Source organism: Phyllostomus discolor, chromosome 9, assembly GCF_004126475.2.
Source record: "Phyllostomus discolor isolate MPI-MPIP mPhyDis1 chromosome 9, mPhyDis1.pri.v3, whole genome shotgun sequence".
Classification (NCBI taxonomy): Eukaryota; Metazoa; Chordata; class Mammalia; order Chiroptera; family Phyllostomidae; genus Phyllostomus; species Phyllostomus discolor.
Window position 1 is genome coordinate 20,701,786 of NC_040911.2, and position 24,369 is coordinate 20,726,154.

General features: G+C 44.1%; 1 protein-coding gene across 4 annotated transcripts in view; it reads right to left on the reverse strand.

The window, feature by feature from the left end:
• Positions 1 to 2,829: 2,829 nt before the first annotated feature.
• The window catches only part of SETBP1 (SET binding protein 1), a 350,054-nt gene continuing 328,514 nt past the window's right edge, over positions 2,830 to 24,369 (reverse strand). For all 4 annotated transcript variants that reach the window (XM_036009099.1, XM_028525004.2, XM_036009101.1 and 1 more), the window contains one exon: positions 2,830 to 8,231. In XM_036009099.1, the coding sequence (XP_035864992.1) occupies positions 7,606 to 8,231 (626 nt within the window). In that variant the 3' untranslated portion in view covers positions 2,830 to 7,605. The remainder of the gene's footprint in view (positions 8,232 to 24,369) is intronic.

The window sequence follows — 24,369 nt, forward strand, 5'->3', positions numbered from 1 at the left end:
CCCTGACTCAAAATAGGCCCTCAGACTTCCTTGTTATCTATTGTTTGATCCTTACTTCCAAGCAATGAGTAATGAGCTTTTACCTGAATTCTGATTCAGACAAAACCAATAAAAAGCCTCTCCAGAGGGGGAACGGGGTGCTCCCCATGTTAGGAGTGGCCATGGCGCCCTCCAGGAGAGAGGGTGGCCAGGGTGCTCTCCATGTGAGGAGTGGCCCTCATGTTCCTATTCCCCCACAGGACCTGGTAGTCTCTGTGTATGTTTTTAGCATGTTTCGATGAGCATCCGCAGCTGAGATGGATACTGCTGGCCGGTATCTTTCACAGGAAAGGAAGGAAAGACTTGATCATACATCCTCATAATCCTGTATTCTTAAACGTCTTCCATATATTGACATCTCGCATCAAACCTGTTAGGACAGGTTTGACTCTGCAGAGGTAATAACTCCCAGATGTCACTGGCTCACGACGATGGGGGTTAATGTCAGAAACTAAAGGCAGGGCCTGTTTGGAAGGCACGGAAATGACAGATGGGAGACTTAGCCTTGGAAGGAAGACACTGCAGACACCGTCGAGAGTCTAACCCCATTCCAGAGAAGTCAATTGGGACTGTCAAGTTTTGCTGCCGGGCATAGAGTTCTTTAGTGACCAAGCAGGAATACATCCCAGGTCTCTCAGCTCTTACGCCAGTGCTCTGTCCACTAAAAAGAGGAGAAGTAAGTTTTAAACGATCACAAGAGAATATGCATGGTTTTTAATTCTTCTAGAGTTTTAATATTTCTCATTGGTTACCACCCAACTTTAGCCTATGTGAGTAAGAATGGCATGTTGGAACCAGTTTTTCCTCTAATTAAGCCTGGGAACAAAGGCCCTGTGTGACACTTTAGGAAAGCTTATTGCCACGGCCTTACGACAGCTAAAAACCTGGATGTTGGCACATCCCAAAAGAGTGAAAAGTGCTGCTCATCACAAACACTGCACACCTTTGGCCACCTTCCCACTCATTTCTGCATCCATTCATTATCTCCTCTGACCTGTAAAGAGGCTTCCAGGACCGTGGGCACGTCCTTTAGCTTTCACATCACATTGTCCTCACTCCCTATCACAGGTGTGACAGGGTAAAATTTTTAAGAGATAACTGATTCCTGCTGTGTCCACTCTTCTATTAGTCTCCTTCCCATCATACAGGCAGCCCGGCTGGCTGGAGCTCATCCCTCCAGGGCATGTTCCGACAGCACAAAACACAGGGAAAAATAAAAAAATAAAAAAAAAGGTTTCCCCCTGGCTGTTCAGTTTTAAATGCCTAGGAACTGGGGAAATAGAGAGGACTTGGGCACAGAGGGGCAATTTGGAAGAAAGTTGGAGCAAGGCTGTCTACATGGCCCCTCCAGGTCAGAAAAAGATTTTCTAGGTCTGAAACTGAGCGTCTGCTATGCCGGTGGAATGGAGGGGATTTTAGAAATGAACAAAAGTGAGCTGCAGAGACATTTTAAAATATATATCCCTTCCACCTGTTTATTTGTAGGCTGAGATTCATGCCAGCCACATGTGTGAATACACGAGGCTTTCCTGAGAGTCTTTGTCAGCACATAAAGACTCTACAGACTGATTTAAAAACCCTAGAAGTCCAGCCCATCCATTTGAAGGCAACAGCTTGGTCCCTGCCTAAGAAGCTGGTGGCAAGAGGTTAGAGCCACGCTCGGACGTCACTGCTGATTTCAGAAGCACTAAGAGTCTAAGGAACCTGAGTTAGAAAGAGGATGCTGTAGCACTTTCAGTTTTCCTGGTTCAGTGTTAGATAGTTGGCAGATGAGAGGGGAGAGGGCAAATTCTACCTCATTAGAGGTTGCTGCCTAAATTCTCTCCATCTCAGAAGGCTGCCTAAAGCACAGGCTCTCCAGCCACCCTGAGTCTGTCCTAGTAATCTACTAATAATCTGCTCATGAGGACTTTCATTCTTCCCACTAGATCCCCGTTATCCCACTGTGCGGCCGATACTGAGAGTCAGAACAAGTGTCACGGGGAGTCAGACGGATGACTAGGGATGGGAAGCTGCTCAGAACATTTCCCACTTACCTTGTTGGCTTTTGGGAGAGGCACATAAGATAAAGGAATCTAAACATACATATTCTCAAAGTGGAACAAGCGAGTGACACTGTAAAAAGGGCTTTTCGAAATCTACTTTTGAATAAACTGAAAATCAGAACAGAAGGAATAGCGTTCAGCCTTGGGGCTCGACCCTTCTTCTGAGACTCCAGCACTCTTATGTGAGCGTTCTGCTTGGAACTGCTGGTTCGCTTTTCACACGCCTGCCTCGTAAATTCCTGCATATTTCTGGCATTGCGCTTAAGGGGTGGCCCAGAATGGCTAGCTATGGATGCAGGCCATCAGGAACGTTCTGTGGTTGATTGTTTAAATAGCCTTTCCTATCACAGCAGTCAAACTTGAAGTCCCAACTTGACATCATGAGATAGTAAGAAAGCTTAATCTTCATCCACAATGTTCTTCGAAAAATTTAGGACAGGATGGGCCTCCAGTATCTTACAAATATATTTTGAATGCTTTCGTCAGCAGTCTCACTGGTTCTTTGAATCATCCTTGGCTTTATGTCAAGGTGGGATGTACTCTGAACAGTAACCCAGAAAATCAGACTCAAATATGCCCACAATGTATACCCCAGACTCATACGAAAAGGCAAACATTTAGTTAGAATTTTCTCAATGATTATTCCATATTCAGTTGGTGGGAACTAAGACCCTCAAATGCTATTAAACTCCTTAGTGATGTGAACCAGATGGAAAAGAAAACAAAAGAATTCACAACTCATGTTAGACTGAATTGAATGTCTTTAATTTCACACAATGAATAACATATGAATAGGATTAACTTTTTTTTTTAATAGTTAAGTGCTCTATACTGTGCTAACCTGATCTGGTAGCGAAAATGACTGAGCTTTCTTTTAGAAAAAATGTTTAAAACCCAACATCTAAGACCATGGAGGAGCATGACAGTAAAGCATGCCAGATGTATCTACGCCTCAATAACAGCAAGTCCATGTTCATTTTAAATGTACAAAAATGCTTTATGAATAAAAACTGTTACAAAAAGAACATTTCAAACAATGTACAATTTTTCTTGCCTCTATATTCAATAAAATACAAATACATTTTTTGTTCTAAAATATGTTTACATACAATCAAAGTAGAACATGCAAATTACACTTTAAAAAAGGCTTTTAAAAACCACTTATGAATACAAACTAAAAATTAGCCAGCACGACTTGTAAGACAATCTTGTGCCCCATTTTTTTCTTTTGAAATATATATATACATATTTAACACATCATGTGCATTTATTATTATTTAAGAAATAGATTTTTTTAAAAAAGGAAGGAAAAGAAAGACGCCAACCGAGGTGGGAACTGCCCTCCTGCGTTGACCAGCGGCAGCCCCTCTCCATTTCCCCCGTTTAGTGTTTGCTGTACCTGGGCGAGTGGCCGGTAGGGATCCAGGAAGTTTCTTCCTTGGTTGATATGTGCTTCTAAGACTGTGCCCCGAGGGACTGAGCCCGGCAGGGAAGGCAGACTCATCCGTGGGGCAAACTCTCCAAGAAACAAGAGGCGGGGGGAGCCTTGCATTGTGGAAAGAAACTTTAAAAAACACCAAGAAAATGCTACGATATATTACAGTTCGAGTTTCTAGGCACTGTGATGACATTATCTGTAAGCTCTGGCATTTGGACCATTGTGATACTACAGGGTAGTGTGGAGAATAATGTCTATATTTATCTACTTTTACATAATGAGGACTGAAAATCCTGCAATGTAACACTTAAATGGCTTTTGAGGCATTTCGGCTTCTGCCACCCCCTCTCTCTCCATGCTACAGTTGGCATTTAAAGGCTTTGGAAATATATGTGTAGACTTTAGACAGTACCCAGGTAAATCTTCCCAGTGGTAGGGAAAAAAAATATTCTCCAAAAGCTCATTATTTGAATATCGTTGGGTAATCAGCTGTAAGAGTGGAATTTTCTACTTAAGTCCTAAAACCAAATCCTTTATGATCTGCATGTAGTACATCACCTTATACTATAATTCTGTCACCACTTGCTTATCATATTTATAGACCCAGCAACGTGTAGAACACAAGTTCCGACGGCCATCGATGATGGCCCCAGACCCCAGACGGCAGCCAAGTTCACAGGCTAATCCTCCGTCAGCCTTGAGTCACCCACCCTGGGCTGTCAGGGGCTGTTGAACCCCAGCCCTGCCAAGTCACAAACCAGCCCCTGACATGCTCTCCTTTCCTTTGACCTGTCTTCTGTGGGTCGTAGCCAGAGCCACGCCATTAGAGGAAGTTAAATCTCTGTTCCTTTCATTTGAGATAAGGGGTTGAAAACCAAGTGGCCCCCCCAGCCACCTAGAAAGGTGGATCAGAGACCCATCATCACCTTCAAGGAGGTTTTTATAACTTGATTTCACTCTTCGCTTATCCCTAATCAGACTCTCTACATTATAAGTAGGTTTACTCCTGCTTGCTGAAGGCAAGTTTTCTAGAAGAGAAAGAAAAAAGAAAACTAAGGGATTTCTCCACGAAGTATCTTTGTGGAGCTGTTTCTGGAGTCCCGAGCATCCCAAATGACCCCTTCTCTAAATCCAGATGCAGCCACAGAAGGCAGTGTTGGGTGGCTGCAGACCGCCACAATCCCGGGTAGGAGATCCGGGCTCTCCAACCAACCAGCAAGACGTGAATCAAGACCGGCCCAGGGCTGAGCCAAGACAGGAAAGGGGAGGCGGATGGAAAGGGGGCAGTTAGAACATCAGAAAATGGCTGTACAGATGAGATATGTTGATGGAAAGCAAAGAAAAAAAAGTAATGGTTGATACCGAGGGAGAGTCTGGGTGGTGGAGAGTCAGCTGTGCAGGGGCCCCGACCTCCAAACGGCTGTTTGGCGTGTCTTAGGTTGGGTCCTCTGCAGTTTTCCAATCTATTCTGAGGGTCAGACACATAGAAGATTTGCATTTCACTCACATGACACTGAAGCACTGAATTTATGTACAAGTTGCAACTCTGCTGTCTCTCTCCTGGAATACTTTTCACTAGTTTCAAAATTCCAAAGTTACCTGAAATTTCTCACCTACTAGAGGTTAGTGCCAATTAAGCTTCGGGCCCTTCTTGAAGGAGCTTAGAGCGTCAGCTCCTTCTCCTCTGCCAGAAGATTTAGTCTGCTTGCAGACCTGCATGGGAAATAGTACACCTCCAGCAGAAAGAGGACAGGAGAAAGAACGAAGGAAATGCTCTTTAGAATCCAACAGGAGAGAAACCTCTTCATGGCTTAATTGGAATAAAAATGGTGGCTCTTTCATAGCAATGGCGGGGTGAGTGGGGCTAATTCAAAGCTTCCTCTCCGGTGACTTCGGAACCGCTCAGACATACCTTGGGAATGACAAACTGAAAGCGGCTGGTTTGGTTTTGCTGTTCAACTTGTGTAAAATGCCAAAGGTCAACCAGGGTCACAAATGGAGTGTCTACAACACGAGCTTTAAAGTACAGGAGAATGCAGTCCTTTAAACTTACGTATTGCTAGGATTGAATGTGACTGACCTCGTGGGCAGCCGATGATGGGAAGTCCACGGTGACCGTGCGGAACAGATGACTCTGTGGGCAATTTCCGCCCACGGTGGGTACCATGACAGAGAGGCGATGTTTGTCAGCATGTTACCTTGGAATTTTAAAATTCACTCCCATAGACACCCCCTCTTTTATTCTTTTATGTTCCCAACAAAAATCCATCTTCTCTCTCTAAGGAAATAATGTTATGTTCTGAAGTGATAATGCAATTTCCAGCCAGTCCCAACTTCCTGTAAAGAAACTTAATTTAGAGGCAAACCAGATATTCTAATTCCCAATAGAAAATTTAGTTCTGTCTCTCAGTGTCTCTCTTTTCATAATCTACCATGCCAGGTGTTTGATGTCTTGGGGAAGGTGAGGGGCGGAGGGAGGGAGGAAATTGAAAATATTCATTTGAAATTTCCACATCCGACTTTTAAAAAACATCTACGGTAATGGAATGACTTCATACTCATTCCGAGTCTTCTGAACATGTCTTACTCGGACTGTGGAAATGGATAATAGAGATGGAATATCTGTTCACGCTAAACCAATGACTAGAGTACAACTTGGATGAGAAATGTACAGTTGAAATTGACCATTTAAAAGACGATTTGTCACACACAGTTTGCATTCATGCAGACTGATAGATTTATAATTACATTATGTACAAAAAATGTTTTAGTTTATTAAGGCAACCACAATTTGGATATTCTGTCCAAGGTGGCTTGATAAAATTGGAGCGGTGATACCCTTGGGCATTTTCACTTTGTATTTTTTCAGATAAGAACACTTACTCCCATTTGCTTTTAAGAAATAATTATCAAGAGATAATGGACTTCTTCTGTTGTCTTTTTGTTTCCTTTTTTTCCATGACCTATGATAAGTATTGGTTTGAAAAAAAAATCACACACCAAGGCATTGCTAAACACTTGTCTCTCTGGTGGGTCTAGGGTTTCAGTTTTTGGTGATTTGCCAGTGATTCCATTTGCTGTGGGGTATTAAAACCACCTTATCCTGCCTGTCCTCTGATGATACGTTTTAAGTATAAAAATAACCTGGTTGACACCTGGGTCAACACATCTTCAGCTGCTCTAAATCACGTATTAAAAAGGCTCTATCAACACTGAGTATCCGTTTCACAATGATGGGGGTTCAAAGCCAAGTTCCTTGGGACGGCATGCCGAGGGTGAACACTACAACACAGGTAAGGTTTACATTATTCAGGTGTGTACCAAGGAAAAGAAGGCAGCGAGGAAGTTAATGAAAAGGTATATGGAAGTACATAGTGGGCAACGGGAAAGGAGGGACAGACGATGCTAAATATCGGTGTCTGTGTGACCGAGGAGGCCTAGAGAAGAACATGAAAGCAAGTCGAAGGCTGCCTACCCCTAGAATCCACCTTCTGATGACCAGTCCATCAGAGAAACTGCATCGTTAACGGAAAGATTCAGGTCACCTGAAGACAATGTCGGTGCCGAAAGCCTAGCCGAGCGTGAAAAACCAAAAGAAATAAAAACCAATTAAATGGAAGTGGGTAACAACAAAGCCAGTCGAGAAATCTGCAGCTTTTCTGCCCTTGGAATGTTTCCTAATTGAGGGTGTTTCCCTTTCCATTTTCCTGGCCAGCAAATGCCATGCACCAAGGGCGCCCCTTGGATGCAGGAGGTCGGTGGCTGTCAGAGAGCACCACCGGCTTTCTCCTCCTTGATGGGTCTTCTGCTGGCTCGCCTGTCAAGGATCTAGCCATACTGAGGCGCTGCTCGGTTGGGAACTGCTGCAAAGCACAGACAAGCTTCTTGTGAAAGCGACCCCCCTGCTTTGCTTTCCCAAGAACCGATGGCTCAACCCCGTCATGTGGCCCGATTCTGCCCGCCCAGCTTCTGGAGGGAAGGGCAAGGGTGTCCCTGCAGCTGGGGATTCTGCCCCCATCCCTGCTCACTGCACTTTCAATGCCTCAGTTCCCCCAGCCCCAGGTTCAGATGCCCAGACCCACCCTAAGGAAGGACATCACTCTCACTCCCTCGGGATTTCCTCTGCCTCTTGGCCTTGACCTCCTCTTCCTGGGGAAGGGACTGCTGCGGGGGCTGCGGCTGCTGGGGCTGAGCGGGAGGCTGTGGTTTGTGTTTCCTCTTTCCGCCTCCTCTGGGGGTCTTGGGCAGAGGTGGGGGTGGCGGTGGGGGTGGGGGTGGCGGAGGTGGGAGGGGTGGTGGCGGAGGCGGGGGCAGGGGCGGCGCCTCCCGGGCCATGTGGATGACCGCTTCGATGGTGGCCATGATCGTGTCTTGGCTGGTGGCGGCAGGCTCCAGCACGAGCGGGCTCAGGCTGGGCTTCTGACCCTTTTTGCTGGGCAGGTCGATGCATTTTTCCAGCACCGGCATTTGGTCTCTGGAGTCCTCATCGAACTGGGTGGGCTGCTTGCGGGGACGCCCTCTCCTCTTCTTGACGAAGTTGTTGCCTGTCTTTGATTGTCTCTGCAGCCGCTTGGCTTTCAGGATCTTGTTTACGTGGTCCAGGTTCTTCTTGGTGGACAGGATCTTGGTGTAGCTGCACATCTTCCGCACCTCGCACTGGATGGCTTCGATCTCGCGCCTCTTGAATCGTTTCTTCAGGGAGGAGCTGGCTGCAAGAGGGGGAGAGAGAAGAAACTGAGCACAGGACGCCCACTGTGAGTGACGGCTGGCATTCTGTTTGGCTGTGAAGATTAGGGAGTGTTAATGCTGAGGATATGTCCTAGTACCGAATAGTTATTCTTCCCTTCGACTTATTAAAATTAAAAATAATAAAAACAAACATTGACCCCATACCTTATGTCTACAAAGCATTTCCGTTTCTCCTATTTCCATCTTCACAACAATCCACAAAGTAGTCTTGGCCCCATTTTGAAGATCTGGAAACCGAGGCTCATGCCACTAGGGAGCTACTTGGGAGTCCATGTCAGATCACACACAAATTTTCCTGTTATAGCTTTACCTTTGCATTTGACCCTTTGACATTTGATCTGATTCAATGCAGCATTAGATTACACTTTCTCTTTTTGCAGAGCACGTTTAAGGAACAGAGTGACAAGCAGCCTGCCATATCATGCCATCTCGATATGTCCTTGAATATATGGATCATTCACATGTACTGTCAACCACTGAAAAGAAATGTCTTGACCTAAACTGGAACATGTAACTGAACCTACTTCATGCCTAACCTTCCTCCACCGACAGAGGGAAGGGACATTTTCTGGGGCACGCTGTTTGGGATGACACCATCTCTCTAATTCTGTCCTCCCTCTCTCCCCACTCCTGATTTCTGGACTTGTCAAGTTGCCCAATGGTGTGCACTCGAGCAGGGCCTTCTTCACTAGTTCTACCTTAAGAGAAATCTCAGCCAGGGGCTTCTGAATCATTTACAGTTGCACTACCGGCCTATTGTCTGCAAAGAGCTCTTTGTATGTCCTGGTGGCCAGATGCTCCTCTGGTTTATGAGCCAAACTTCTAGTCTCAGGAAGTCCTGCGCTGCCGCCCCTAAACAGCCTTCAGTCCTGCTGCATTTTGAAGTTCAGACACAGTAACGTGTGAATGGCTTCAAGATGAAGCAGCACTTTTCCCCTTTAGGTCATTCTGTTTCTTGGGTTATTCATGAGACACGTGTACATGCATGTGTATACACACACAAGCACTCACACATACTCCACGGCCCTATATCCACACTGGCCACTCCTGGCCATTTACAAACTTAAGTGTGTCTTCACTTAGTTCTTTGCAGCTACAGCTTACCCTACATCTACATGTTCACCCCCAAAGAAGCCCACATGTGGGGATGCTGACCCTGCTAAACATTGCAGGCCTACAAGGAAATGTGTTTCATTTCGGCATCTTGGTTTGCTGTGTAATCCCCAATTTTTTCAACTACTAGTGAAGAAGTGGAATAAACACCTTAAGGGAAATGAGGAAAAAATGCTGAAAATGTGGATATGACTCTCACTTATTCCTGGGCCCTCCCACCGCACTCTTTCCCCTGCGCTACTCCTTTTCTCCCCCTCACTACGCCCAGGACAGACCTGCAGGGGGGCTTCATTTGAAGTTATCTACACCACCAGCTTTGCGGAGCAGGAGGTTCCGAGTTCCATTGGACAGGTCAAAACACTACTGCTTTCGGCCAAAGGTCATCGCAAGACTTACTGAGCAATGAATGACTACCGAACAATCTTAAAACAAGTTAAAAGATCAAAATAGAACAAAGTAAGAGTGAGTTTCTGACTACAAAAAGTAGCTACAATTTTTTTGTAGTTAGTATTGTAAAAAAAAATGTTGCTTGATTTTAAGTTCTGAGATGCAGGGACCAACTTTTGCTGGTCTTTACCTCCCTTACGGGGCATACCATGGTGTCTCATGCATGGAGAGGATTTAAAAATTGTGCCTGGACCGATGAATTATACTCATCATTGCTGCCCTGTAGTCACAGTCTTCTCGAAGGGAGTTCCAGTGTGAATATTTAAAGCAACCACGGCGAATGTAGGGACAAGGAGCGTTAGCAGGCTTCCATGTCAGAGCCAATGCTCACAAGCATTTTCCCTTGTCCACGTAGCTCATGAGTAAAGGAAAACCAATCAGACATACTCCACAAAACTTCTGGCATTATTCCAAATACAGATTCCACTTTCAGTTTACCCTCTTTTTAGTTTATATAATCTATGGGGGGAGAAATGCTATGTGATACATAATACAGCATGCATGTACAAACCAAATCATTTTGGGCAATTAGTTGGCAATATTTGACCGCATAAAGCTTGAGTGAAAAAAGTCCATGAGCTGGAGGTCATGTGGGGGCAATGATGAATGATTATGAAATAAAAATTAATTCTGAGTGCCAGCAAAATATCACAACTAACTCCTTCATGCTCACCATTCACATTTTACATATGCTTACAGATTCAGCTAAGTCAGGGATCCTCTCTCAATGCCACTCTCTTCTCTTTTTCCCATGCTTGTATTCATACTTTTACTGCACGAACCCATATTGGTAAAAATTAAAAGTCTGAAACTACCTAATGTTGCTAATGTTGTAAGGGAGTGGGAACACTTGTACACTGTTGGCGGGAGTGTCCATAGGTGTAGTAATTTTGTAGAGTGACTGGCCAATAGCTACTAGAGTTGAAGATGGGCACGCTCAATGCCCCAGCAAGTCCAAGTCCAGGGTGCCTCCTCTACTCGTTTGTAACAAGGATGGTCCTTGAAGCTCTGAAGACTGAAAACAATCTAAATGTTAATTAAAAGGATAATGAACCTACTGTGCTACATTTGAACAATGGGACATTACACTTCTGTTAAAAGGAATAAGCTATAAATCAATATATTGTCATAGTTAAATCTAAACAAAAGCTTGAATAATGCCCCCCAAAACAAACAAACAAACAAACAAAAGTATTTGTAACTTTGTCATTTACAAGAGTTTAAAAAACATAGAGACCCCAGAATTTTTATCTCATTTCCCATGTCCAGGTGTGGAAGTTAAAGTGACTATTGCACAGGAGACCGAAATATGGGCCAAACCCTGGGTGGGCGGGATTTCAGTCTCCCTCCCTCCAAAGCTGCCACATGGGACTTTATCCGGCCTCTAGAGCACTGCCATCCAATAGCGTTTTCTGCACTGCTGGAACTGTTCTAGGCCTGTGCTGTCCCATATGGTAGCCACTAGTCACATGTAGCTACTGAGCTTTTTAAATGTGGCCAGTGTGACCAAGAGACTGAATTTTTAACTTTAATTTAAATAGCTACCTGTGGCTAGTAGCTACCATGTTGGACAGCTCAGCTCTACATGTAATCACTGTGAAACTCAGGGAACACAGTGGAATTCATTCAGTAAGACACAGATGGTAGGGATCTCCAGGCAAACAACCTGGTGCCTTCCACATGTAAGATGCATGAGCAGACAGGTAGGGGAGGGGGTGGAGGTATAAATAAAAAGCAACCTAAGAGATCAAATGACCATATCTGGATGCCAATGTAAACAAACTGTCAAAAGAGATATTTCATGAATTCATAGAGATTTGTATACTACCTGAGCATTGCATGATATTATATAATTATTGTTAATATTTGTAGGTGTCATAATTGCACTGGAATCATGCTTTTTTGAAGCACTTCTCTTTTAGAAGTGCCACTACGACATTTATAGATGAAATCATTTTATATAATCTGGATTGGCTTCAATATAATAAGGAAGGGGGGAGGTGAGGGGAAGTATTGGTGAAACAAGATCGACCGCCATCCCTGTGTGTGAATGGAGTGTGGCGTAGCAGGAAGGGCCTCATGCAGGTGTGGCTGGGAGTGAGTTGGATGAGGACAAAGCTTTTAGCATCCCTGGATCTCTTTCTTCATCTATTACACTGGATGGAGACTATATACTCTCAAAGTTCTCTCCTAGACTTAAAGATTGCTGTAATTCTTTCCTGTACTCATTATCGGTCACCTTGCCAAAAGGGAGGTGGCTTTTATAATATTTATTTCATCTAATAATTTTGCAATCCTAGCTGAGGGGAGGGCTTTGGGCTTGGCAGGGTTTGATATTCACAGATCCGTCTCCTTATTCCTTATGATTGCACTGTCCCTCTAAATGTTTTCAGATTTTTCTCTCTTCAAATTGTTTCATTATTAGACAGTAATTTCTGGGCTCTTGCAGGAAGATTGATTCCATATTTGCCCTCCTTCCTATAATTGTCTTATATCTTGCCTGTTCTTTGTCAGTTTAAAAAAAATAATTATGAGTAGCCAAGGTAAAATGCAAATTCATTTCTCAACTCTGCAATGCAAATCATCCTGGACCATTCTGTGTATTTAAAAGTGCCAAGGAAAAAGGTTGATTGAGGTGGTTTCCGTCCAGATCTAGAGTTTCTTTCTCTTTGCCATCATCAGAAGATCGGATCGTCAACTTTCATTCATTTCGCCATGTCTTTCATGCTAATCAAAGACTGGAGCTAGCACTGTTCTTCACACACTGACTCTGCCCATGTAGCATAGGCACTGTGAGCAAGGTAAGGGCTCACAGGCTTGGTTTTACGGAAGGTGTCTGAGAAGTAAGTGCCCAAGGTTTGGAGGCTATACTTTGCTTAAGTGCGAGTCGCATCCTAGTTTTACAAGGAATCTGAGGATGGGTCGGAGAGGGAGGCAGATTTTCCTCTAGACTCACTAGAATTTTCCTCACTGTTTGAATTTCCCTAAGGGGCTGTGGGGTAATACTGGGGACTGTTGAACTGCCTGGAGTCGAGTCGCCTTCCAGGGGGACAGGGCCTGGAATACCATCTGCCTCAGTCAAGGCAGAGAGGTGTGGTCTGGATTGCACTGCATGCTTTTCCAGGTTAGAAGAGTCTTAGAAGGCAAAGGCCCTGTGTTTTCTCCCTGGCACAGGTCACTTACGCAGCCACACATGGCATGTTACATAGCACATAGTTGCCAAATACAAGCTCAAGGGGATTCAAACAGTTAATGTTCTCCCAAGTGAGTTGGGCGGGGTTTTTTTAGGTACTTTATATTTATATTTAACTCAGTAATGATCTCTTGTTTTCCTTGCTGCTTCTTATTTTTTTTAATGGGATATATGAAGCAACTTGCCTTGGCTTGCAAATGTTCTCCCTTCTTCCTTAGAATTTAAATTAACCTTCTACATTCCTGGCCTTAGAAGTGCTTCTGAAAAAGACAGAAAGTTGCCTGTGCTGGTGAGGCCTCTGCAAGGGAGGGTGCATTGTGCTGGCTATCAGCACAAGTACCATAGTTTTGCTTGCCAGCTCGGAAGCTGTAATGAAGCAGCACGGGCGTGCAGGTGTGGGGGGTTGTCACGATAGTAAGGGGCTTCCATTCTGTTCTTCAAGTCATCTTAAAACAGGTTAGGGGTTCATTGAAAATGGGACTAGCTTTCTTGAAGCACAGTAACTGCTTGACTAGGAAATGACAGATTCATCTTAGGGGTTTATTGACAAAGAGCATCTCCTCTCTGTTGCAATGGCCTGTAGGCCCCTGGTCTTGGTTTTGCTCCCATTTGGAATTTCATCCTGGGGCAAGTGAAGGTAGGAAGTGAGGTGGGCAGTTTGGCTGATGGAGAAGTGAAGCAGAGGGGGTGTACCTGTGCATGTGTAGGTGAGCGAATTCTGAAGTGTCAAAGGCCACCAAGCAGTAAGTGTCCCAGCATGTCTGTCTCCCCTAGGTTGTCTGGGTTAGGCACTCAACAGCTTGCCCTGCACTCTCCTGCCCCTGCAGTCCTGGCCAACCGCTCCCCTCCTCCCTGCCTCCAAATCTGACTCTATTTCAAATCAGTAGCCACCCAGGTGGGTGCACTTTTCCCAAGGAGGAAGCCAAACTATCTACTGGGCTGCAAGAAAAACATGTTATTTTTTTTTCTGTTTATTTATATTTTATCTTAAAAATAAGTTAAGCATCCTAATGCGTCATATATGGAGCAACAGAGAGGCCTTTATTTGGGCTGCACATGACATAATGTGTCACCTGTCAAGGTCGCGCATGAGGTTCTGAAGATGAGGCCACCCGCAGTCAAAAGGGGTGGACAGGCACCCGGTACCTTAGCTACTTTCAGGATGCTGTCATGGCCTGCACTCTGAATGCTACAGCAAGTCAGCCTCCCTGGTCCATTTTGGAAAATTAAAATCTTCAAAAAGAAAAGAAAATTCAAAATACTTTGTAATGAGATCAGGAATGTCCATGAAATATATCACACAGAGTTTTACTGGTTATCTCAGCAAATTGCATAAGAGTTGTCATTTTCAAAGATGAATTTGGCAATTCTCTTGTATAAAAAGACAGGGTTCTGAGAGTTCTCACCTTTTCCACACTATGGATGGGCTATCAGTAATGTTACCTGGCAGTTGTTAAAAAACACACAGAAACTTAATGTCCTTTAAGGGTGAAATGGGCAAGAAAGTAATTGCTTTTAGAAAGAAACACACTAGGGAGACAGCATTTTTGAAGTTGATTGAAAATGTTTCCATTTTTTGGCAATTTCGTTGCCAAAAATGACATATTATAACCTATAAAATCCTTTAAATCTGCAAATTAAAATATCTTGTAGAGAGAGTTAACTTCCAAAAGAATTTCAGGGATCTGAACTTACTAAAAAATAATGCCTTTTGATATGCAAGAGTATTTGCCACATTTCAGAAAAAAACCTTTGCTTAATTGATGAAAGCATTAAGCAAAATGATGCACTCTTTTTGGATCTATGTATATGTGAAATATTTTTTTAACCTATGACATATGCATTGAAATAAACTGATTTCAGAATCAGACCTTCAAATTGCTTTATCACATGTTAAAAAAACCATGTTTTTCAAAAATAAGTATTCAAACCCAATTACTTGGTCCTTACTAAAACATTATTAGAATTAGTATAAAATGTTGATGACAGTAAAAATATTTTTGTTTCATTACAAATAAAAAAAGTCAATGAAACTCAAAGTCATTTTAAGAATATTATTTACTTCAGATTTATCTCAACATGCAAAAGTTTGTATTTTAAAGGACGAGTGCATATACTCTGCACACGTATTTATTTACATGGGGGCTTCAAATGCATGTTACCAATATCATCACATGTTATAAATTTTGGACGGCTTTAAAGTCTTCCCTTCTTTTACTAAGGTCCTGAAGAGTTCACTAACTCAGTGTCTAGTCCCAGGTCTTCCCTTCCCACCAGCACGTGGCCTAAAGAGCATTCAACTTATTGAAGACAGGCAGTACGTGTTCTTCATTCACCTCATAGCACAGAACACAGTTCCTTTTTCACAGTAGATGCTTGATTAATATTTCCTGCTGGCTTGTTTCAGGTTGTAGGCTCCTAGAGACTGAGGCCTGGACATCATTAATCTTTATATTCCCTAGAGCACCTTTAATTGAGTTGCCTGCAACCGCAAGGCAGTCGAAAGAGTGTCCTGTCCACGGAGAACTTTTGCAATGGGCTTTGATGCTGACCTCTTTTGTTTGGTTAAGCAGCCCTGGTCCTGGTCCTTAGGTTTTTGGAATCCCCGACTTCTCTGACTGTGAGGAAATAGTACCAGTCATCACATGAGCTGGGTTTTGGACAAACCGCTGGTGGCTTTGGACAGATGAAGGCAGCAGTCGCTTGTCTCCAGAGAGAACCTGAACTGATTGAGAACACTGCTAGTTTGCTTGTGGAACCTCTAAGACAGGCAACCAGGACTTTGGCAGACCTGCAAAACGGGAGCTCAGAGATCAGAGAACTAGCAATAGAGGTGACTATAAGGTGTACTGTGCATGTTCATTAATAGGAATTGTGCAGGGTGGGTCCTCAGAAGAGTTTTTTTTAAGCCTGGGAGTTTTTCTGGGGGTGGTACTTTCTAGGATCAGAGTGTTTTCCTAGGCTTGTGGAGAGGAGTGAATTGTGAGTGGCAACACTCATAAACGGAGGGATACTGGGGCCATTTAGCCCTAATCTGTTTCAGCCGACTTGGACTTCTGTACATTGCACGTGGCTCAAGCCCTGGCAGACTGACTAGACAATGTGAAAGGCTGGAGAGAAATGGAATCAACGCCAAAAAGTTGAACGCTACATCTGTGGAGTCTCACAGCACGCCAGGTGGTCACATGGCAGGGCGGTCACACCCTCTCAATGGGCTCTATGTATTTTTTCCCCTGTCAAACATGGCGTAGCTATATCCTTCCCCATAAATACTACCCCTTATATCATATTCCAAGTATCATAGATGCATGTTCACACTTGATTGTGAGTTTTGTTCTGTTTTTTTAAATTTTGAAAAAAAGGGAAGAAAAAAGAATAATGTAATTAACAGGATCTTATAATATTTTTCACATTTTTAGTATTTAGGCTCAGATTAAATAAATCCTGTTGACCATGATACAACTTTAAGAATTACATCAATGGTAGGTATCCATGTTTTGTTTTCTTCCTAGTCTTAATAATTGTATTTGTTTCCTTAAAAACTCAGGGCAGTTGCTTACAATGTGATAGAAAACAGTGACCAAGATACTAGAAGAATGAGGTTCTTGTCTTGACTTTTCACTCCTTAGATCTGTGGCTCCTGACAAGTCTTTTTTTTTTTTTTTAAAGATTTTATTTATTTTAGGGAGGGGAAGGGAGGAAGAAAGAAAGGGAGAGAAACAGCAATGTGTGGTTGCCTCTTGCATGCCCCCTATTGGGGACCTGGCCTGCAACCCAGGCATGTGCCCTGAATGGGAATTGAACTGGTGACCCTTTGGTTCACAGGCCAGCACTCGGTCCACTAAGCCACACCAGCCAGGGCCCTGACAAATGTCTTAACATCTTGGCAGGACTCCTACTTCTAGATAAATACAGTTTTATAACAATAGTCATACACCTCCAAGTTTTCTCTGCTCTAGGTAAGAAATCCTTGATTTCTTCATCTGTGTTTTATATGAGATGAATTCTAGACTATATTTCATTTGATCACCGGCCCCCCCCCCCGGCGATTTTATCATCTATCAAATCCCATCTTAAACTTTGGTGCCTAGAATTGAACTGACTTTCCAAGTGTGAAGTGATTAGTACAGAAAAATTGGGTTAATTTCTGTGATCAAAGCACTATATGACTATTAATAAGTACTATGTTAAAAAAAAAACCCAAAAAACTCAGATTTTTTTTGTGTGTGTGGCACCAACACACTGTTTGCTCATACTAAATGGAAACTCAATTACCTCCTTTAAATTTTTTCATATAAACTGCCACTGAACTGGACATTGTTATGCGGAATTGGTTTTTGAGCTTAAATACCATCCTACTTTTTAAAGCTGTAAGGTTTAATTTTACTTGTTTTAGTCCATTGTTCTAGTCTGTTGTGGTGAAAGTTCGGAATCTTAATTTTGTTTTCTTGAAGGGAGCCCAGATTTTTAGGGGTTTCTATTGGGTTTAAATACCCTCAAAGTTAACGACACTCCCTTGAACTCCTTCTGGGCATGATTCAAGTGATTCAAATGCATGCTACTATTTTTCTTTTTACTAAACTTCTTTTCTTTTAAATACTTTATTGTTTACGCTATCACAGTTGTCCCAATCTCTTTACTAAACTTTTTAAAGAAACTATTTCAATTTCTACAACAAAGTCTTCCTGCATTCTTCATAAACACAATAAGCAATTTATACCCATTGCTTTAGACTTTCACGGATTGTTGTGTCTGTCTCGTTAGGAGATGACGGGTGCCCCTCGGAAACAATGGCTTTGCAGAGCCTACAGGTGTGTGCCCACTGCTATTGTTTCTGCCAGAGAGGATACTGCATCTGATGTTGGGCTGGGGAAAAGCCTTACATTTCTCTTCCACCCAGGGGCAAATCTCCTGCCTTAGTGACAAGAATGAGACCAAACCAAACCAAAACAACACGAGATGTGGTGCCATTGCTTTCCAGTGTCCACTGTTCTTCAGTTTATGATTCAGACTTAAAGCTTCTTACTGATATTTTCATCATGATGCATTCTACCCGTTCTTTAAAACTCCAATTAAGTTGTCTTCCTAGGAGCCATCTGAGGGCTCTCATCTCAACATCAATCTTTCTGGGCCCCTCTATATTGCTTGGATCTCTCTTATAGCACTTTACAGTTTGTCCTACGTCCAGGTGACGAGATTAATCTACAGTGCTCTCTCCAGTTAAACTGTTTTCTTTTAGTTGAGTTCTGGTAACCCACTACCATCAGACTAGCCTAAACTGTTTTCTTTAGGGGCAGGAACCATGTCTTCACCACTCCCACTCATCCTTGGAGCAAATACCGATTGAACCCCACTTTGTGCCAGGCTCTGTGCCGGGCACTTGGTTCTGAGCCCCACCCCTCATGACCAGCACAGAGCTCAGACGACTTACCTGACCTGAAACCGATCTGCGTGACTTGACCTACACCAAGACTTAACATCTACTTTGTGAAGTCTGTGTATGAAATATGAAAGGATTAATTGAAGGGAATCCAAATCACTGTGGAGGAAAATCAGATCCTCACACATTTCAGCTGTTCCCTGCTTTCCTCAGAGCCCCATTCACTGTCTGGAGTCCATCAGCTACAACCAGAAGCAGGGGAGTGCTGTGACATACAGACCACTGTCCCTGCCACTCTCCATAGGAAATGCGGCATTTCTACGAAAAAAACAAGTTTGGAACTTATTAAGTTTCATTAAACAAACCAGCTTGAACATTAAGCCCACAGATTGCTTAAAACCATGGGTCCCCTGGAAAACAGTATATATTACCTATTAATTATATAACACCAAAAATGAGAGAGAGAGATGCATCTTTTCACTGATGAGCATGTGGATCAGAATTATAATGGTTTATCGTGAGGAAGTGCTCACATGCTCTCTTGGCAAGTATCTACACATTCGAGTTGTGAGCACTAGTAGTTTTTTTTCTTTTTAAGTTATTGCTTTCCTTCACCGCCCCCCCCCCCCCCAAGAGGCCCCCTAATATAAGCTTGGACAAACTCAAGGCAGCAAATACTCCTTCCTCAATTTAAGATTTGACAATTTACGAGGAAAAAGCTCATTCATCATCTTTGCCTTTTAGAGACCATAAATTATTGGCTCGTATACCATGTGGCTTGGATTCTAGGAAAAGTTAGCATAAACAAACCCAAGTCACAATTCGTGGAGTAAGAGAGTGAGTCATAAACAAAACACAGACATATGCTCTCATATAAATAAGGGCCTGGATCATCAGCTTCCCAAAGTCTGCTTCCCATTAATTACACAACAGAATGAACTTTCCATATGTAAGCCCAAATCACTTAACTCTGGCAACTCACACGAGACAAAGACCAGGATTATGGCTTTTATTTAGGCACTAACTAAACTGGATTTCAAACTAAGAAAAATCCTCTCAAAATACCTTCAGGTTTTGGAGGGCATGGGAGTCCCTTCGTGGAGTGTTTCTGAGCACTGAAACTGCAGCAACCCAGGAACCCCGCTTGAGGCTGGCCTAGATCCCCTGCTGAATTTAAAGCTAGTATCAGGCGTACCCTCTTTTGTTCTGAGCTCTGTCATCTTTATGGGGCAAGCCCTGGTCCAGGCCACACAGGGTGTTCAGACATTGCCGAGACCATCGAAGCTGCAATCCCCTTCATTAGGACATGCGCTCTGTCTTTTGAACCTGTCCATTGGTAGCACAAACGGACACTTCTTCATGTATGAAAACTATCTGGCCTCTCTTAGTTTAAAGAGGAATCAAGAAAACGTAAAACGGTTTCTGGGGAAGGAGGTTCCTCAACAGGTGAGAGACTCTGAGAGTGGGGAGGGCAGTCACGCCCTCTCCTTGTGTCCCTTTCCAAAGCAGACCTTACGGCACGACCTCACGGAGCGAGTCACAGACATCTCAAACAACAGATATCCCATTTTAGGACGTATAAGGGGAGAGGGGAGAAAAAGGACTTTCATTCTTTGCCAGGGGAGGTGCAAGAGGTTTTCCATCATTCATTCACTCACTGATTACTTCAGTAACGCCCATCCCCTGTGTCACACCGTACTCTGTACAAGGTCAGTGAAGTGCACTGTTGCTCCCTTCGCGTGAAGCCAGGGGACAGAAGAACCGAGTGCTTCTGGAGCATCTGCAGTGTGGTCTGCAGTATTTCACGTATTTCCGCATTTCATTATCAACCACACGAGGACATCGGTAGCACTACGGTACAGAGGTGAAAACTGAGACCTCAGAGATTAAAGCGTTTTCCCAAGGGCGCACATTTTAGAGGTCACGGACTCAAGGATTCAAGCAAATGCTCCCCTATTTCAAAGCCAGTTTCACACCGTATTTCCTTAAGGAAGCGAAGAAGACGGGGAGCTGGAGAAGGAGCGAGGTCTGGGTTTCTCTGTTAATCTTCCACTGTTGACTGCCGTGGAGTGCCAAATTCCTCTCTATTTCACAATCTCAAAGGGCTCTTCCAACCCCCAAATTCCATAATTAAACAAAACAAGATGTTAATACAGATTATCCTTGTTACTTCTGCTAGATTATGTGTTCCTGTAGATCGCTTGGATTTTGTTACATTTTCTGGTTCAGATGCCTTTAATGGTTTCCTATAGGGAGCCAGACAGCCAATATAATGAGTGAAATTGGTCTGGATTATAAAGGAAGGTAGGGGGGAAGGGGGAGGACCTGGGAAACTTAAGGAGAATATGGCCCATGTCTAATGGACAAATGTTATTCTGTAACAGTCAATCACTGGCAGGTAGAAATCTGAGCCCAAAGTTGTCAGATAGTTTGGGTTTCAAACCACCAGAAATCCTGATTATTATATAAACCTTCTAAAGTTTTCAAGCTGCTAGTTAATTTTTTAAGAAAGGCATAACCTTCCGTAGACCAATCAAAATACGACTGCAGACGGCTATGGGCCCACGGCTGCCACTGCCCTTCAGAATGGCCACCACGCCTCACTCGCGGATTTGGGGATGCCACCTTCTGACCCCAACCTCCCTTCCGGCCTCGTCTGTGATTTGCACGTACATGCCTAACTTGGACATGTCGTAAACGTGTCCCTCCTGCGCTGTCTGCACAGTGAAGGCCGCTCATCCTCAGGAGGCCGCCTCAGCTCTTCTTCTTCCGAATCCTCTACTATCTTCCGAACCCCCTTAGCTCCCCTCAGCTGGAAATCCCTGACCCGTCAATCACTAAATTAGAGCTCTGTTAGTATCTGAGATTGTTCGATGTGCTCATTTATGAAATACTACTCGGTCATCCCAAGTTTTGGAGTCAGGTCTTTCCAAATGGTGTGGAAGTTGCCCCAGGGCGGGTCCAGACTTGTATTTCCATGTGTCAACGTGACAGGTGCTCGAAAACATGTGACGTTTTGCAACAAAGACTTACAGAAGTTCCTGTAAGGTGAGCTTCATATGGCAGTTAATGCCCTCACTGGAAGGGGGGCTTTGTGCCCTCAGATAAGGGTTTTTGGAGGGTGAAGTAAGGACAAAACTTCTAATGATAATTAATGGGTGTTATGAGCTGAGTCACAACATGACTAAATTATGATTTAACATGATTAAATCAGTACAGGACATGGGTCATAAAAGTGATATATCGCTTTGAATGTCACTGGTGTTTTGATCTGCTATTTCATTTCTGCCTCACTGCTGCCTCAAAGGCGGACATTATTTTTCCCATTTCCCTGATGAGGAAACAGACTCCGAAGTCCCCGTCAGGCCCAGCGACTCACCTGCGGGAATGAGTTAGTAATTCCTGCAGGCTACAGTAACCCTGATCTCTGAATTCCAAATCCAGTTTCCACTGTGCATTTGCGTGGTAGCCAGAAGGAGCCCAGGTCACCTAATTCCTAGTCAGGTAACACATTCTAATTTATTTCTACTTTCTGGGCTCCATTTCCTCATCGGCAAGAGGAAGCGGTTGGCAGAGGCCCCTTCTGGTCTGTTCTAGCCCAGTCTGGTCGATTCCAGTCTAAGCGGCAGGAGGAGGCGCCCTAGGAGGACACTCTGGTGTCCTTCCAGGGCCCCCCAGGGGTAGAACAGAGAGGGCCTATGGGTGAGGGCTGTACCTCTTTGTCACCTCGGTCTACAATCCCTACTCCATTCTCTCCCACTGCCTCCTCTCTCTCCGTCCCTCTTTCTCTCTTTCCCCTCTTTCAGACTGACTCCTGCCTGCCCAGACCACTAAAGATCATTCTTAACGACAGTCATTACACAGTTCTCCCACGCTGCCTGAGGCCATTTCCGCAGCACCGAGCAGGAAAGACCTTGCCCCACTTCTCAACGGCTGGGCTCGTTGTGCCAACTTCACGGGAACCACGAAGTTTTTTCAAAAACTCTCCATTAATTACAGGAAACGTGAAGCACTGTCCTCCCCTCCCCCTTCTCATTAACACACTTGCTTTCGGTCACCACTAAATTATCTTGCCACCATTAAACCAACAATCTAATTAGACTTCTGGAAATGGAGAGGGCCAGTGAATAAGGCAGGCGTGGCACTATCTCCAAGCCGATCATAAAATATTTCAGCCCTTTCGTTCTGGGCTGCATAAAATCTGCCTCTGGATGAGCCTCCTTTCATTCTTTCCCTTTTACAAAGAATATTGGATCTAAAATGAGTATCTTAATAGAAATCGCTTCACGTATGGGAGGTTTTCTTTCCTGCATCTCGCCCAGCGGCGTGGAGCCCTCATTACAATAATCGCACCTGACTCCCCCTGCGCCAGGGCCTCACAGCCAAACCTCCCACTGGGCTTCAATGGAGGTGTGAGCGATACTATCGCTGGGAAGGAGATAAAATGTATTATTACCATTACTCTATTTTTAAGAGGGTCTGACTGTGGCAAGAGGAGGTTGGGAGCGTAATCTGTAGGAAGCATTTTGAGAAGATAAATTGAGTTAAACTTCTTACAGACACAGACTTTCCAACCTGTCATTAAACCTTTTGTCTTCTCTACAATCTCAGCTCTGGAGAGAAAAGGAAATTAGTTCAATCAGGTCCAGACGCGTATATTAAGTTTCTACGAGGCACCCACGCTGTGCGAGGTGCTGGACACCCAAACGTGATTATGTGCTGTTTGACGGTGATGCTCCTGCCTTCTGTTTCTCTTATTGTCAACCCACGTAGCCCAGGGTTCTGGGGGTTTATGTGACACTTGGCTTCACTGAATGAGACAAACACCTAAAAACACCTAAATAAGAGGTGGTCCCTGCCCTCAGAAACCAATACTCTGGCCACAAGACCACCACATGTGACAGTTAAAGTACAGCCTGGGCCCTTGTCCAGCTTTCTACCGAGCGGCTCATCCAGAAAATCCCGCAGAACTTTCATGTGGAGACAGACACGAGATCCTCCTCCTCTGAATAAACACATACTCATGTACTGCACATATCATACTATAGGCTGACTCTTGAACTTGACACAAATCTCCCCCCAGGATATCCTGGTGGATTAGCCAGGAGCTGGTCTGCCATCACTGAACAAAGAATTCTGGGGGCCCCAGCAGCCCCTCTCAGGTTGCTCTCCTGGCTGAACATTCTCAGGATGGTCTGCTATTTCGGGCACTGATACGGAAAATAAAGGCCCATCACTGCTTCTCAACTCTGAAGAATATAATGCTAGAGTATGCTTTTTCATGTACCAGGTGGCTCTGTACAGGAAACCCTTGTTCAACCCTCTTGGACTAATATTCAATACTTGTTTATTGTTTGTCCACCTCAGTGCGAGGTACTGACAATAGGGGAGTGGTTAGTCCAGCGTGGGATGCAGGCATGAGCACAGAGACCATTAAATGTGGAGATCAATGGTCCATGGGCTTACAGGGAGCCATGGAGCACAGGGATGTGGTATCCAAATTGGCCATGGGCTCGTTCTCCAAGTGGTTGTAAAGGGAATGCTTCTTAGAGTTGAAGGCAGCGATGCTGAGTCTTACAGAATACTCATGAATTAGCCACCCAGATGGCTTGAGGGGCAGGTGAGGGAGAGAGAAACATTCCAGGGTGGAAAGCCAGAATAGTGATAACAATACTAATAGCACCAGCATCACTCATGTGCTGAACTCTTCCAATGTGCCAGGTACGCTGCCAAGATCATTCGTTCCTGCCCACAACCCCTACACTAGGTGGTATGCTTTCCCCCATTTTCACTGAGGTCTGAGATTGCTCAGCTGGTAGGTGCAGCCCTGAGATTCTAACACAGGCCGTTGGAAGCAAGAGCACATGCAGTTGAGAAGAGCATTGCATGGCTTGCATGTGGTGTTAAGGAAAAAATGAGCCAAGACTTAGAAACAAGGCGAAATTTTATGGGCCTGCCCAGTGAT